The sequence below is a fragment of the Homarus americanus genome, unplaced genomic scaffold (genome assembly GCF_018991925.1).
Source record: "Homarus americanus isolate GMGI-L3 unplaced genomic scaffold, GMGI_Hamer_2.0 scaffold2929, whole genome shotgun sequence".
Taxonomy (NCBI): domain Eukaryota; kingdom Metazoa; phylum Arthropoda; class Malacostraca; order Decapoda; family Nephropidae; genus Homarus; species Homarus americanus.
Genome location: NW_024722278.1, coordinates 428,925 through 446,102, shown reverse-complemented (window position 1 = coordinate 446,102; position 17,178 = coordinate 428,925). Strand labels below are relative to the sequence as shown.

Here is a 17,178-nt window from a genome sequence, read left to right as displayed (position 1 = left end):
ACAACCATTCACACGACATCCATGATCATCACCATCCACAAACATGGCCTACCACAACACGTAGTACCAACAAGTATAAGTACGACTCCTCTCGACAAGAAACGAATACTACTATATAGACCAGGGGTTCAAGCATTTTCCAGTGCGACCCCGTCTAGTACTGTTGCCTATCCACTGCGACCCCAAATCATTACATGCTGTATATGAAGATCCTTTGAGTATATACGGACATATTGATATACGTATTCAACTGTAAAAACAAGTAAGGAAAATGTATTACAAATTAAGGTCTATAAGTAAACACTGGCAGAAATAGACTACAACTCGGTCTTGTTAAATGTGACATGATCATTTAACGTTCTATACCTGGGGATATATTACATGGTTAAGCAACACAACATACAATTTTCTTAGTAACATCCGTCATACTGTACGTATTTCGTATATGACTTGTTATATAATTAATTTTCATTACAAGTTGCATGTCACAATCCGTATGTAACGTGTGCATTATCACTAAATTTTTTTAACTATAGACGGAGAAAAAAAATAGGATAAAGACAAATATAAAAGGGATCAAGATGAATACAATGGGATTAAGAGGACTATACAGGAATTAAAATGACAATAAATGGATTAAGATCAACAACGAGAGGATTTATCAAGGTAGATCATCTCTTATAACAAATGTGTATGATGACTTGAACCGCTCAATATGGCTTCCTGGGACTCATAGGTTACGAAGTTTATTTAAGGATTTATTATTAATATTATACCCAAGATGTTAAGTAACCAAGTATTAGATGTTAAGTAACCAAATGCCACCCAACACGTTAAGTAGTCATACTCTTTAAACTGTAGTCAACTTAAGAGCTTCCCGTTAGCCTTCCTAATCAATAATCCTTTACACTCTACGTGGAGAAGTCAAACTAGGGGAAGGAAATTTGGCTGTTGTCCGGAAACAGTTTACTTCAGTGTTTGGGATGACCACAGCACCCAAGTCCTGTACCTCAAAGTTCACAGCCGTCCAGTGAACCTAACACTGCATTAAGTTTATCAAAAATCACACAAAACTCGAAAGGAAAACTATTTTAAGATATTGCACTGAGAGACTGTTTTATGGACGGACAGAGGGAATAAAAATGGAGTGGGTGGGTGGGGGATTATGTCTATTTTTTTTAAGGATACCAAAACCCTTCTTGTTCGTTAAGTATTCCATTCCCCTAGTACGTAATTTTAGCCCTGCTTTGAACACGTGCTTGCGGCCTCTCCTGAACACACACACACACACACACACACACACACGGCCTCACCTTTACACACTTACAAATTTGGCCGTGGTGCTCTCCCCGCCAGGCCAGGTATGTGCGGTACTTCCCCTACCATCTGGACCCCCTCCTCGCTTCTCAACCTCCCCGTCACTCTTCCCACAACCCCCCCCCCCTTCTCCATCACACGTTTCGTAACCCATCACCCCCCCCCGATCTCCTGCCTTTCCCACCACCCTAGTTACAGCCTACTCACCCCCTACCAGTACCCCAACACCTTGGTCCTAACCCCGTCTAGACAGTCCCGCCGAGTTCTTAGTAAGACTGGGTCGTGTCCAACACAGCGGCCCAGTGGAGCTGTTACCACCACAACCCTCACACCTGCCTGTGTTGACACCTGCCCTTACTCACGAGTTACAACACACACTGACTCGAGTAAATGAAGACAACGTACCATTTCTTCAGTGGACTAATACCACAAGCTGGGTGTTAGAGAGCTAGTGTCCTTTGTGTTATTCTAATACTCCCCCACCCTTCCCCCTCTCCCGCCTGCTCCATCCTTTCCCAAGGTCTCCCAAGACTGCAAGAAGAATGTCCTGTCGGGCCGATGTGCCCCACCATAAATCGAGGCCGTCTCCCACCAACTTCAACTTTACGCCATTATTCCCACATTCCAAAAACTATTTTTTCAATAACACGCGATAATTTCTCCAGCCCAGAAGATACAACACCACCCCCTACACACAGATGACGACCAGCCGTCAGACAGAAACAACTACCATTACCGACACACGGAATCAGTGGCCGAGACCGCAGGCTCCAACAAAGCACATGTGCCTTAACACCAAGCAACACGCTGCAAGCAAACAACCCAGGGGGCAGACAGAGGGCGTCACCTAACATGTGGGGCACACCTCCAGGCATCATGGCATTTCCTCTCTAACACACACACACACACACACACACACACACGTACGTACGTACGTACGTTCGCGGGGGGGGGGGGTGGTGTTAAGGTATTCTCGGCATTCTTGGAAGACTTACTCCTGTTTATGTGTTGCCCTCACCTCCGCCATCTTTCAACGCATCTCTTCCTTGTCTCTTACCGTCAACTGTCATCACCCTACATCTCATAACATCACCCATCTCCCACACACAACACCTTTACTTAACGTGACACTAAGAAAATACTGCTTGTCACATGTTACGTCGACGACCCCATGACGTTATAATCTGTGTATATATATATATATATATATATATATATATATATATATATATATATATATATATATATATATATATATATATATATACAAGTAAATCACTATATATAAGAATATGGAGCACGGGAACAGAAAGCTCGAGGAAGAGTTAGTGATCAGCTTAAGGCAGACTTCAACAGCTGTGGTGAAGTGATCCAGGAACAATGTACCGTCACGCACAACAGGTACAGACTAGTGATGGTAACTGTCATTACATGTTTACTGGACCACCTGCACGACGAAGGCAAAATAACTAAAGCATTTAAAACAAAACAATGGTCCAATTAACGTTAAGTGGATAGGGAACGTATTAGCACTTGGGAACATATTAACACCAGTGTACATGTTTAAATGACAATCATGACCAAAACACTGTCTTCAAGTTTTAACAGTGTGGATTACAGACGAACATCACATTACCACATATGTAAAAACCGTACCCCAGTGTCATGTGTGCGAGTCTGGTTACTGCTTCACCTGGAGACACAGTCGTGGTCACTTCCAATAACTAGCAGTGTCCGTTACAAGACTAACGAGGTTATCATAAAACTATACCTTGCGCTCGAGACCTCACTTGGATTATGCAGAGGAGGACTCATCCCGGGCATTAAGGAACCTTTAGTATAGACATTAAAGCATCTTAATTTGAGAGAGAGAGAGAGAGGGGGAGGTGTATAAATGGAAGTCAGGGCTAAACAAAGGTACTTAAACTATCCAACCAGGAGCCAACTCGTAGCAACGGTTTAAGATTAGACAAATTTACATTTAGGTGCGAGAGAGGTAAACACTGGTTTGGAAATAGAGTAGTGGATGAGTGAAACAAGTTACCAATCATCATTAACTCTGAACACGCTGGATAGCTTCAAACATAGGTTGGATGTATATATGAGCAATAGGGGTTGGGTGTAAACGGGACTGCCCAGTATGTGCCAATAGGCCCGCTGCAGTTTCCATTCCTATGTTCCCACGCCACATCCCACTCTCCCAGGAAAGACACTCTGTATTCCAAAATCGGATCACTTGAAATTCTCCAACCCTGTTTATTTCACGCAAGATTAACCACCCTAACCTAACCCCATCCCCTCGAATAGCGTTATAGTAGTTGATCTTTGGGTGAAATTAGCTAGAGTCCAGATTCTTCAGGCGATCCCTAAAATATCTTACGAAACTATTAACTGACCCAAGACACAACACCTCAAATAATGGAAGCTACTCGAGAACGTCATCCAAGACTCGGCAAGGCCCCACAAGATCGCCTCACTGTCAGACTTGGCGTTACTGGCCTCCCGGGCATGACCTATCTGCCTGGATCAACATGGCTAACACCTTCCCTCCACACCATCGAGCGAATACCAGCCCTGGGAGGTATTTTAAGTCCAGACATAAGTAACCTTTACATTCCCTGAGCTTCACGTATACTGATCCTCCTGTAGTACCCCCCTCCCAGACAACCATGACCCATTAGTGTACATCAACAACCTCTCATTACCCCACCCCCCTTGCTGTAGCTCACAACATAAGAGCCATAACTGTTGATTTTAAACAGCTTATAACTACTGACATACTACTGCTTGCTTATTACAGACAGACACAAGACAGACCTACACTGATAGCTATACCCTACCGCTCGGGTCCAGAGATAAAAGACAACACCGTTACAAAAAACACTCTCTCGCACCATATTTTACGCCACGTTACAATACATTACTAATCAGGAGCCTCCCTCACTCACCTAATTCGGACACGACTTCAACGACAACCGGCCATGATGTGTAGCCCCCCGCCCCGTGCATGACTCATTCTTACTCTCCTCCCTCTCTTCTCCTCCCCTTCACCCTCCTTTCTCTCTCTCCTACCCTCCTCTCCCTCCTTTACCCTAAAACATCTTTTATCTTTCCATCTTAATCCCCCTCTTCCCCCCACCACTAACACATGGATTCTCACCCCAGCCTGTATCACCTGTTCCATCTTCAAAAGGCGAGTCTTAGAAAACATGGTCACCGGGGGTCTGCCTCTCGCCTCGCACACTTAATACTAATTTTAGGAAGTTTTATTTTTTCCTTGGCGAGCAAATACTCACAAACAATACACTCCCAGATCTTAATAGGGTCTCGTTAAGTCTCTCTACTGGGTCTCGTTTTGAATTCTCGTTTCTACTGTTTGTGTTGGCTGTGACTACATCCATTTTTTTTATCTTACATTGACACGCCGCCTCCTCCTCCCTCTCTTCTACTCTTCCCCCTCCGATGCTGGTCTTCCTTGAGCTTAACCGCAACCACTTCCTCCTCCTCCTCCTCCCGGTCCCCCCCAACCCGTGAGTCATAGGGCGGGGTGACTCCACTGTATGATGCTGCTGCTGCAGCAGCAGCAGCTGGTGGTGGTGGTGGTGCTGGTGGTAGTAGTAATGGTGAAGCTAGTGGTGGTGCTGGTGGCAGTGGTGGTAGGAGTGGTCGTAGTAGTAGTAGTAGTAGTAGTAGTAGTAGTAGTAGTAATGATGATGATGATGATGATGGTGGTGGTGGTAATTGTAAGAGTAGTGGTGGTGTTGTTGAGTGATGGTGGCAGTGGTGGTGGCAGGAGTGGTGCAGTAACACAACCCTCCCTGATCCACCCAACACGCCTCACCTCGAGTTGCCCAAGCGGATACCAGAGTATTCAAAGCACAACACCGACGCTATACTACATCCAACCTCACACGTCGCTTGTACCGCTACCTTGTCCCTACCACGTACAGCTTACTGGAGGGTTATCTACTTCCACAGGTGTAGGCTAGGGCTATGGGGGCTTATACTGCTCCTCTGTTATCCACGACGCTGGTCTCAACACCCGAGAGGCCTGACACACACAGTCTACCAGCACGCTACTAGCCAGCCAGCTCCATGCGTCTCTCTCCACTTGAGGTCACTTAAGAGAACATAATCCGGAACAGACAACCGAAACCTTCCACACCACAAAAGTTTCAACTGACGGAGAAAAAAATACAACAATTACAAGTCGTGTTGGTTAGTGGGACGCCAACACACAGACAAGACAAGACGTTCACTATGCATGCAGTCCAATACTTTACCAGCCTCTCCCGTCCAACCACTTGATGACGTCCTTACCTGCAGAGAAAAAAAACAATACGTAAATGACTCGTACATAAGTAAACAATTTATTTTCCTGATTATATATTCCCTTCTCATACTCAAGGAAGGACCTAATTGTTACCTGTACACAAGACCAAAGACAAATTAAGGATACCTGTAATTACCAGCTTATTGCTAGACTCGCACCTCAAGGTTAATTATATAAGGTAACACACCTACGCCCTCTTGTGTAACACCAACAATCTTGAGAACAATGTACAACCCCGAGTGACCTTTGTAAGGAATAGGTCGACTGATGGCCACTATCACAGCCACCTTGAATACATTATACCTACTGCTTCTATATATCATCGTTAAATACAAGATGTCTCAAGTTATTATTACTATTAATTTATTATTGTCAGTAACACTATGCTGACAACCTACACACATACGGTAATGAATGTATTTGTGTGTCTATGTACATATGTATGTACAGTAGCTAAAACAACTATCTGTACATACTTTGTGGGAAACAATAAGACCATGGACGGTAAATTTTGGTATAGGAGGGCTGTCACTAGTCACACGTAAAAATTTCGGAGCATATCGACCTCCACCTGCACAGATAGTTGTTTCAGCTACTATACCAGTACCTAAGTTTGAGTATGAAGAGATACCTGTTGTACTCTTTAATGGTTTAACACTGCGTTAATTCATACAGGTGAATCCCAGATACGCACATACTACAATAAACTTAATACTATAAAATTATTCTCAGACGCTGACGCCGCAGGTCATCCAGTAGCACTTCCTGTCTTGGTAGACTTGAGCTAAATTTAACCACAGTCCACCCCACGAGTCGTCGAGTACACCGAGTAATCTGAGAGTTCAAGGTCACGTGTGCAGGAGCCGGTACACCCCAGTGAATGGTAAACAGTACGGCTAAATTATAACTTATTTCCTCAACACAACTCGAGTCCAACATGAAAAGGACCACCGTTAGTGGTCATGTCCTTACACAACATTTTTGTAACATTAAATTGTACGCGTTAATTATAACCGTTCTTCATAAATCTAGTAACTCCATAAACTACGAGAAACTCGTTATCATCACCACAGACGTACACTGCCGCAGTGTGAACAGAGCCCTGTTTAACAATGGCGTATTATACAGTTAACTCGCCCTGTAAAGCACAGGACCTCAATAGTTTCCTTCTCTTCCACATCTGGTGAACGACTACAAAATAAATGAGGACCAGACCATGCATAACTGTAAGTCTAAATGTGCAATTTTTAATTTATTTTTCCTTTCAATAACTCTCTCGTATAACTTAACTATACTTCAACTATCTACTGACACTCCCTTATAGTTCTCCAACACCTACAAGTTACGACATTTCCTGCCCAACACACCAGACAGAGCAGTGAGCTTGCCTCCAGTGATGCTGACGATACTGAGCCCACTCGCTACTCTCCTCAACCGAGTTCTCTTGCTTCATGAAGCGTTTTTAACCATTTCCTGGAACGCTCGCTGCCAGGCCTCGTTCCCTCCACGACGTCCACAGCGGCAGGCGGCCCCGCCAACCCGCCCTGGAGACGCCACTCTGTCCCAGGGCCAACACGTTACATTCCTACTCCAATATCCTCACCAGAATTATGACTTGATATTGTCGACCACTTGTCTAATATTCTTATAGAGCAAAATAATACCATGTAAAGGACACAGCTGCCAAGTAACTTATGATAAAGTTTATAAATCACGTCGACTCGAAATACTATATCCTTAGTAAATTTTAATTCCAACTATTTTTTACAGGATATTCATTGAAGTTATGTTTAGATCCAGAGAATATAAATCCTGTGCCTCTCCCCACTAAAAACAAGAGCAATTTATGAGAGAGACTGCTGTACCAACTGTACCTAACCTATAGAGACTGCTGGACCACCTTATCTAACCTGTCCTATAACAGACCCGAGGGCACTGGTCACGTTAGGGTAGGTTGTGTTGGTTCTTCCTCAGTTGAATTTCATTATGCATTAAAACGAATGACTACATCTCCTTTAAAAAATATAAGCGTGGTGAAAATAAACTTAAACATTTACCAAGACCACACTAAAAAGTTACCGAACGTCCCCATTAAACACTCCAAAATTAACCTGTCAACTCTGAAAGGCTACGGGCAAAAATCTTGATATTTCCTCTTAAGACCTCGCAGATAGTTGCCAGTTAGCACCCACCATTCTCTGGAGCAAGCGACCACCACCACCAACACTAAACAGAATATTTTCTTGTCGACCAGAAGAAAAAAACACGGCCACCAAGACCCGGCTGACACACGTTAGTTACCCCTAACTCAAAGAGAAAATGGATAAACACCGCGACCATTTTCTCTCATATTTTTGCTGTAACTAAATTAAACATCCTCACATACATTTCGTTTTAACTAGCGTATGTTGCCTATTTTAACCACTAAAAAGTTATAGTAATGGAAAGAAATATACTGTCTAGACACCTTTCAGTGAAGTGGAGTCAATGCAAAGCTTTCCCCATGGAGTATTATTGAAACTGACAAGTAAAATACAAGAGCTCTTACAAGCGCCAATCAACAAAGCCACACTCACCCCTTACTGTGTGCTGGAGTAAGACATATTACCTACCTACCACGTCTTGTTTACCCCTGCTACACACACACACACCCCTTGCACTCAAATCACAACACCTACGTTACGCTCACTTAATGTACTGGTATGCGTAAAATTACCCACTGCCTGCCGCTGCCCCCCCCACGCACACACACACACACAGTTTCAATGGCAGACGATCACCCAAGTCATTAGTACCAACCACAGAACTGCCAAGTCCAATTAGCATAGCAATTACGAGCCGCACTAATCTCCCCCTATTAACCCTTATACTCATGGCAAAAATTCACTAGTTACGGCAAATTGCGACACACACCTCATGATTATTTAAAAAGACTAAAGCCTACGCACCATATACACACCTCATTCAAACAAAAGCCTACCTACAGTATACTCTACTGAAAAACAAAAGCACACAAAAACGATAGTCTCTCTCTCTCTCTCTCTCTCTCCTGACGAAGACAAACTGAATTAGGCCCGTATTGACCCAACACCCGGATATGAAGCGAAAACAAAATCAAGGATTTTTTTTTAGATATAAATGAAAGTAAAACAACAAACAGGGAAGAACGAGAAAAACATACCGTCTCGACTTGAAAAAATTATTAAAACAAATGACTGAAACACTGCATCCGTTGGTGGGGAAACACATCACCTGAAGCAACACAAATCACCTAGAGATAAATACACAGAGTTAAAGACCACACCAGCGGGGAAGGACACGCACTTGGCAATAGACTCCCCCAAGACAACAGAGGGACACTACGGAGACAAACTCGGGTCAGATGGTGGTAATAGTGGCTGTGAGTGGGGGGGAGGGGGGATTGGAGGGGGTCAGGATGGGAGGGGATGAGGATGGGAGGGGAGGAGGGGGAGGAGTGACCATAAAGAAGGACAGTGACAGAGTGTGGGGTAGGCAGGTACGTTAATCTTTATGGACAGGGTAGCCCATGGGTGGCCGGGGTCCCCGATACCGTGATTTTTACCTTATTGCGGCCATGTTTTACCTCCCAGCGAGTTTAATCTCTCCATCCTCGTTATCAGAACCCCGGGTGATTGACACTGGCGCCGACCGGTCCACAGACCCACCCCATCCGACCCGACTCACTCGAGCCGACTGACTGACCGAGTGACATCAATACAATAACAATAAGCCGAGTGATTGGGTGGAACTGCTACTCTACATCCCCAATCCACAAGATGGGCCAAAGCAAAACACGAATCCTCTACACCTCTGATCACCCAGGACAAAAAGACCCGGGGGTGTGGGAGAACGACACAGACGGTGTGTAACCTGGGACAATAGCGAGGGGTGGTGGTGTGGGAGTCGGGGGTGTTTACTCGAAATACTTGAGATCATAATGAAGGAGAGTGAGACACAGAGGGAGTTCAACAATGAGGGTAAGTATGAGGCGAGACAGATGAGGTATGGAGGAAGAGAGGTGTCATTGTTCACCGACCGTGTGGTGGGGGGTGGGGGTGTGTGTGTGTGTGTGTGTTCTCTGCCTCTCGACATTCTTGCTTCTCTTTTACGCCCCAATCACACGCTAACTCTGTTGAGTCACCCCTGCACAGTAGCTAAAACAACTATCTGTGCAGGTGGGGTCGACGTGTTCCGAAATTTTACGTGTGACTAGTGACAGCCCTCGTATACCAAAATTTATCGTCCATGGTCTCTTATTGTTTCCCACTAAGAATGTACAGATAGTTGTTTTAACTACTGTACGTCACCGTAACTTACGTTTAGACGTTCCCAACCACCCACAACAGCCTCTTACCTCCTGAAACCACGAAAAACTAACCACAATTCTCCCAACCACCACAACGAATACAACCACAGCCATCTTACTACATACAAGAAATTATTCAGCTCAATTTTACAAGGACTCCACAAACTGAACCTCCCCTAACAAGTGTCATTTAATGTAGACAAGCCGGCAGTGACAACAACAGACTACTGCTACTATTGGGGCACCGGGCAAGGGGGAGGAGATGGGCCAAGTGCCACCCCCCCCAACACAGCAGGTGCATCATCGCCAGCTAAACAAAAGGCACGACAGATCCTATCATCCAATTGACAATGACGTTGTGTTATGATTTATGTCTCTCCTCTCCAGTTGCTTCTCAATTCATTTTCTGCTGGTTTAACACATCTTCCTTCCTCATCTCTCCACCCATTACTCTACCACCTCCACCCTTACCATTACTTTACCACCTTCACCCTTTCTACCACCTTCACCCTTACCACCACCTCCACCCACTCCTCAAGTACCCCCAACCAATCCCCCCCACAGAAAACTGGATTTTAATTGGACCTTCCATACTCCTACACAACCCACACTAAACTCGCCCTTCTAGCCCCTCGTAACACGGGTCACTGTCGCCTGGGATGATGGAGGCTGTCACTTCCCCATTAAAAGGGGTGATGGACCTGATTGCGGGCGCCACATGATCGTTTAGAGCTCATTTGCACGCCCACCAATCACACGAACCCTCCACCACCCCAACGCCTCGAGTTGCCTCACTTGACGACGGGCGGTGATCGATGACAGCTCCCTCTTAAATAATGACTCGCATAAGTCCGCGCCTGCCTAATTATTTCCAGTTATTAAGTGTACCTACATCTCACCAACTGTATTTTGGGCGTGTGTGTGTGTGTGTAATAATAATAATAATAATTAACGGTTTATTGAAAGAGCTTGGCAGCCAGAAGGCTGAAAATATACAGTTACATATTTGGGGAATGGGTTACGAATTACAAATAATATACAAGTAACATAAGTGACACAAATAAGATATATAATAACTAGATGGGGAAAAGCTCAAACTACAGTTCATTTCAACATAGTGACAGTGCAAGGAGTAGTGTTTACTGGGAGAGTGTGCGTGTGTGTGTGTGTGCGTGCGTGCGTGCGCGCGTGCGCGTGAGTGTACGCTGGAGTGATTTTCTGCGTGTGCCATGTTTTTACCCCAGGGTGCACGAGTGTAAGGTTGTGGGCGAGCCTGACGGTGGGCGTATGCAAGCACGCCTCTCGAGTACTGGTATGAATGTTGGAGGATGTACGGTGAGTGGCAGGGAGGGCCCAGCTAACTACCTCACGTCCTCCCTTAACTTTATCCCGACAACCTCGTAGTACTGTATGACCTCGCCTGATAACCACCTACTGTGTCTCAAGTTCACACCAACACCAGTCCACCTCACACCACCCACCATACGTCTTACTCTACACCCACACGCGTCGTAGTTTACTTCCAGTTTACCATCTGAATTAATGATGCCACATGAACCTCCTCTCACCGTAACAGACTGAGACTTACTGACACGACACACAATAGCTAGAGAGCCGGAGATGGGTGAGAAATGCTTAGGACTGTTCTTTTTCCCTTTTACATTACTACCTAAAACTGAGAGAGAGAGAGAGAGAGAGAGAGAGAGAGAGAGAGAGAGCGCCCCGGTGTAGTGAGAGGAAGGATGAGTGGCCTTGGGTCATGTCAGCGACCACTGGCGACCGTGATGCAGCTGCCTACCCTCACATCCACTTCCTCCCTCCTCCATTTCCTACTCCCCCCCCCCCTTCTCATCCATTTACTACTCTCATTTCTTACTCACACACTTCCCCTGCCCCCCTCTCACCAACCCTCCCCCTCTCCCCTCTCACACCAACACCAACCTCCCCTCACACAACCCTTCCCTCTCACCCCCCTTGTTTTCACTTCCCCTTGTTCATTCATATCCTTTCCTCCCTCCTGTCACATCCATTTCCTACCGTCTCAACCCCTCCCCCCCACTCCCCCCACCCACCCGCACCTCTCATACAGCTCTCCAGGAAACCGAATGAGTGGGGTGAGGGGAAGACAGGAAGAGGGGATGACATGGGAGGAGGAAGTCATGATAAACAGAGTGAGGAAAATAATGGAAAAATAAAGCCTATTGAACCTGACGATACATTAGAAGGTAAGTAATTAAGTCCCCAGTCAATATTTTCCCCCCGAACTGAACAGCGACCACAACTCTTGATTAATATAGATGGAAAATGATTCATCTTTTTTTTTCTTTTAGGACGAAGATGAAAGGGGAGGAAGGGGGAGGGAGGGGGCAAAAAGAGGGAGGGAAGTAAGAAAAAGGGGGAGGGAAGGAGGAAAAAGAGGGAGGGAAGGAGGAAAAAGAGGGAGGGAAGGAGGAAAAAAGAGGGAGGGAAGGAGGAAAAAGAGGGAGGAGGAAGAGAAGGGAAAAGAGGGGGCAGCGGCGGAGGAAGAAGGAGGACGTGGAAAAGGAGGAAGAAAGACGCGAAAGAGAAGGAATAGGGAAGAAGTGGTCTTTTGTCGATCTTCTTGCAGGATGGCCCCGGCGGCACGATAAATCGCCACAGAGAGAGAGAGAGAGAGAGAGAGAGAGAGAGAGAGAGAAATCGCACCGTCATTCGCGAAGCCTTTTATCAAGTTACTGAACGGAAGGAAACGATTGGATAGTTTATATTACCTCCCTCCCTCCCCCCAGGTACATACGAGGCCTATAAACAATACTGTACACACTGCCGAGGTAACTGTCCATGTATGACTAATATTCCTCCCTGGACAAGTAGGAGAGGACATCAAGACCCTCCACTGTAACTTCTATCTTGGGACACTCTTAGTCATGATTTATATCTTTACCAATATATACAGGGTGTCCATAAATGACTACCCTAAAAACCGTATGCTCTCATGTTTTAATCAGGGTAATCATTTATGGACACCGTGTTTTTTTTGTTTTTTTTTCCAAAGTCTATAACACTCGCTCCCAAAAGTTTCTGTCCGGAGGGGGTCCGATGAATGTGAAAATGCACACCGTGATTCCTGTTGTCTCGGTAGCGTTGACAAAATTCTTCGTCCATCATGTCACACAATCGTAGTTACCTTTTGGAGCGAGTGTACAGTACATGCTTAATCAATGTGAAACTATGGCATTTTTTTTTCTGTTTATGTATCAAATCTTCTGGGCGACGACACTGGATGAAGACCATATTAGGAGGTACTGTGGGGGCTAGAACAGGTTCTTATCTTTAATGTAGATATCATAAAGTGAGACCCTTTGTATGGTGACGTAAAATCGATGGCCTATAGTTTCAAATAAAGTCAATATAGCGAGTAGGTTGTCCTCATCCAGCTAATACTCTAACTACCTGGTAGACGGCTCTGTATATAACGATCTCTGTAGCCAAGACATAGCCAACAGCCAATAAAAACTCTTTGTAATAGATAGTTAAGAATAAATGACACTAAACCTTCACAAATGATTCGATTAACGGTAGATAGATTACACACATTCTGTCTATATGATGTTAATTAACGGTCATGTTTTGCTCACCGTCTAAACTAACTGCCCCACACCCATACAACCATGACCTTGCCGTTTGACCTGGTGACCTCAAAAATCAATTGGGAACTTCCTCTCCTTCTTGGGTGGGTGAGTGGAAGGGGATGGGGGGGTTAAGAAACTTGCGCAATATGGATAAGTGGAACAAATTATCAAACCCCATCATTGATTCGAACTCGCTATGAAGTTTCAGATTGAGTCTTAAATTAGATTGGGTGTAAACAAGGCTGCCTAGTATGGTTCAATATACCCGCTGCAGTTTCCTCCATTCTTATGTATTCATCAACGGGTGCAAATTCTAGTTACTATAAGGAAAGTGTGTCAAGTTCGACCAGACACCAGCAGCAGGGGTAAAGCCAACACCCTTCTAGTAACAACAGACCGACGCGTAAAACAACAAATCCATTTACGTCTTAAAGTGAGTATTAAGTGACTGCCATGACCAAAGACCATCGAGTAAAGACAAGAAAACTCTGTTGAAACCGTTGTGCACCAAAAGGGATGCCAGATGCTTCCAGAACAGCGCCATCTATTGAGCAAGCAGAAAAGGTTGAACGAAGGGATACGGATTCATTTTATTGTCATTATTTACTAGTCCCTATGAACCGAATCATTCATGGGTAGGTTTATAGTCTTCGCAAATTTGTCTTTTCCAGGCATCAGAATCTTGCGGAATCCTTAAGCCGCGTCAACATACAAAGTCGACGTTGACAGCTTGACCCAACATTTAGGAAAGCTTGGGAACCTATGAGACATCTCCTTTCTTTTCCCCTAACATACAAGGAATAGCAACGTCGGTCACAGCTGCCACGGTGTAAATAAGGACAACTAGCGCCATCTTTACGTCAAGCGGTTTCCCGAGTGTTCGTCTGTACATTAGTTTATCTATGGTCCCAGTTAGCCATAAATTGCGTTTTCCCATCTTCACGCTATGGTCTTTAGCCATGACCTTCTCAATGAACAGGTCATAAACGTCACATCAAAAGGTCACGAACAGCTTCGATGTCATCCTTAGAGAATCCAGGACAAAGGCTTAAAGACGAGTCTACTGTTCACGATGAAATGAAACCAAACTATTCAATATGGAAAAAAAAAAAAACTAAACGACCAAGAGAGAAACAACACGTTAACCACTACAAATATTATAATACAAATAAACTACACAGACACGCACCCGACACGTGTTACCACCATCAGGAACGGAAGGAAGAAAAAGAACGACTCGCCGACCACCGCACACAATGCTGGCTTCACTCACTCACTCTTGGAGGTATGGCGAGGGTTGGGGTATGTTTACGAAGATCAGCTGATACGCCACACACAGTACACACTAGCACGTGCACAAAGGCAGAGGGCAGAGAAAGACCAGTGTAAGAGTATAAATGGAGGATAAATTTGAAGAAAAGGAGAGATAAATAAAGGTATTTTTTAGAAGAGGAATTAACAAACTTGAGAAGGTTAAGTTTAACAATATTAACTTCAGTCCTTAACTACCGATCCTTTAACAAGCAGCACTTAAATGTCTCCTCCAAACAGGTTCAGGAGACTCGACCCCCCCCTCCCTCCAAAAAAAAATTTCTAGGAGACTCGAGACTACCATAAAAGCTCTAGGAGACTACCATAAAAGCTCTAGGCGACTACCATAAAAGCTCTAGGAGACTACCATAAAAGCTCTAGGAGACGACTATAAAAGCTCTAGGAGACGACTATAAAAGCTCTAGGAGACTACTATAAAAGCTCTCGTACGCTCTAACAGGAAAATCTTAATGGTCAGTCTCAAGGTTAATGATCTAATGAATAATAACTCGGGGTCATCCATCATACGGGACAATGTCTCTTAAAGGTTACTGTGATCTAGCGAGAGTTGGTGGTGATTCATCCTCCCCAGTAGTGTGTGTGGAGGGGGGGGTGAGGGGTAACCAGGGAGGAGAGGGAGCAAGGGAGGATGAGGAGAGGGGGGCGAGGGAGGAGAAAGGAAGAATGAAGGGGGGGGGTGGTCAGGGAGAGGATGAGAGGGGGGGAGTGGCCAGGGGAGCGACAAGGGAGGGTGAGGGAAGAAAGAGGAGGGTGATGAAACGAGACAGCACCACCACCAATGACGGGAAGGATGGCAGTGGCGATAAACACAAAGACGAGGGCCGCACCCCGTCTTCAACACTCTCCGCCACTACTACAGTCCTTATCGTACGCCGAGTCGAGTTCCCTCTCGCCCACTCAAAGTACAACCATATATCACCACACGCCCGCATGCACACACGCCCACATGAACACACTACAACCACACCCAGCCACCCATACACTACAACCACCCACACAGCCACACTGCAACCATACATCACCACACACACGATACAGTATCTTCTACACCACAACAGCATGTTAAGCAAGGCGGAGGCAACACACACCCGTCACTAACACCACCGATGATCCTGACTATGTGAAACGACTCAAGTCACCTGACGAGGCCCTAACACATTAATTCACCACGACCACCACCATTATGGAGCTGGTGATGGGGGACACGACCTCCACATCAACACACCCTTATTCCCAAGCTGCTTTATGACCTTCTACTGCCGTGAGTGTGTGGGGGTTAGGAGCCCACTTGAACCGACAGGGCTCAAGGGGGCAGCTGGCATCAGGGTCAAATGTTACTTTTGTTAAATTGTTAATACAAATTTGTTTCATTTTTGTTCCTGTGTGGATACCCTATATGGCTGTACTACCACACTATAGCTTATAAAAATATTTAAAATACACTACGTCGACGTATCTCTAAAATATGCCAGACATGGATGTATTAACTATGGATAATCGGTTCTAACAGGGTATATAACCAGTGACTTGTTAATAAAAGCCTACACAATAGTTTACACATATGATAGAGTGATGATAGTTATTATACCAATACTCAGTGTGTGTGAAGCCGACACTAGACGGAAGGCGACGAACAGCTGCGGCCAATATTTCCTGGACACTTGGCAATGTCTGGCATCACACGTGAGTCATGGGATTGGTCTGTAGTTGGTGAACGATGTAACAATAACAACATTACTGATGAACGCTACTTTCCATAATATAAAGAAAAAAAAAACAGGATAAAGGAGAAAAGTCCAATAAAACGCGCGAATACTCCCCCTACTATACACGGCCCTCAAGTACACGACGCTACCAAGAGTACACGGAATTTTTGGCTGCCACTTTACATAACGTGTTTCAAGGAAGAGAGAGGGAGAGAAAGCGAAGGACACGTCGTAGGGGTGAGTGAGGACGTGTAGGAGTTGAGGCAGTCAAGTAGCGCACCCCCAAGACCACCAGAGCCCCAGGCACCAACAAGAGGCCCCGTGTTTAGCCTGGACTCTCCCGCCACAACACACCATTCACCCCCAAGCCATGCACCCACACCAACCTAACGTGCCATTAATACTACTAGCATCACCATCATCACTACCACTCCAACAAATTTATCACTACTTAAAATCACCACCATCAAAATTACAACCACGATCAGCAACACAAAACTCTAAATCAACTCATATCAAAAACTCCACTACCACCATCAACCACCACTCTTG

General features: G+C 45.1%; 1 protein-coding gene across 1 annotated transcript in view; it reads right to left on the bottom strand.

The window, feature by feature from the left end:
* Positions 1 to 5,159: 5,159 nt before the first annotated feature.
* Positions 5,160 to 17,178, bottom strand: part of LOC121862703 (UPF0329 protein ECU05_1680/ECU11_0050-like) — a 51,538-nt gene continuing 39,519 nt past the window's right edge. Inside the window, exon 4 of the mRNA XM_042361019.1 lies at positions 5,160 to 5,637. Within this exon, the coding sequence (XP_042216953.1) occupies positions 5,521 to 5,637 (117 nt within the window). The 3' untranslated portion in view covers positions 5,160 to 5,520. The remainder of the gene's footprint in view (positions 5,638 to 17,178) is intronic.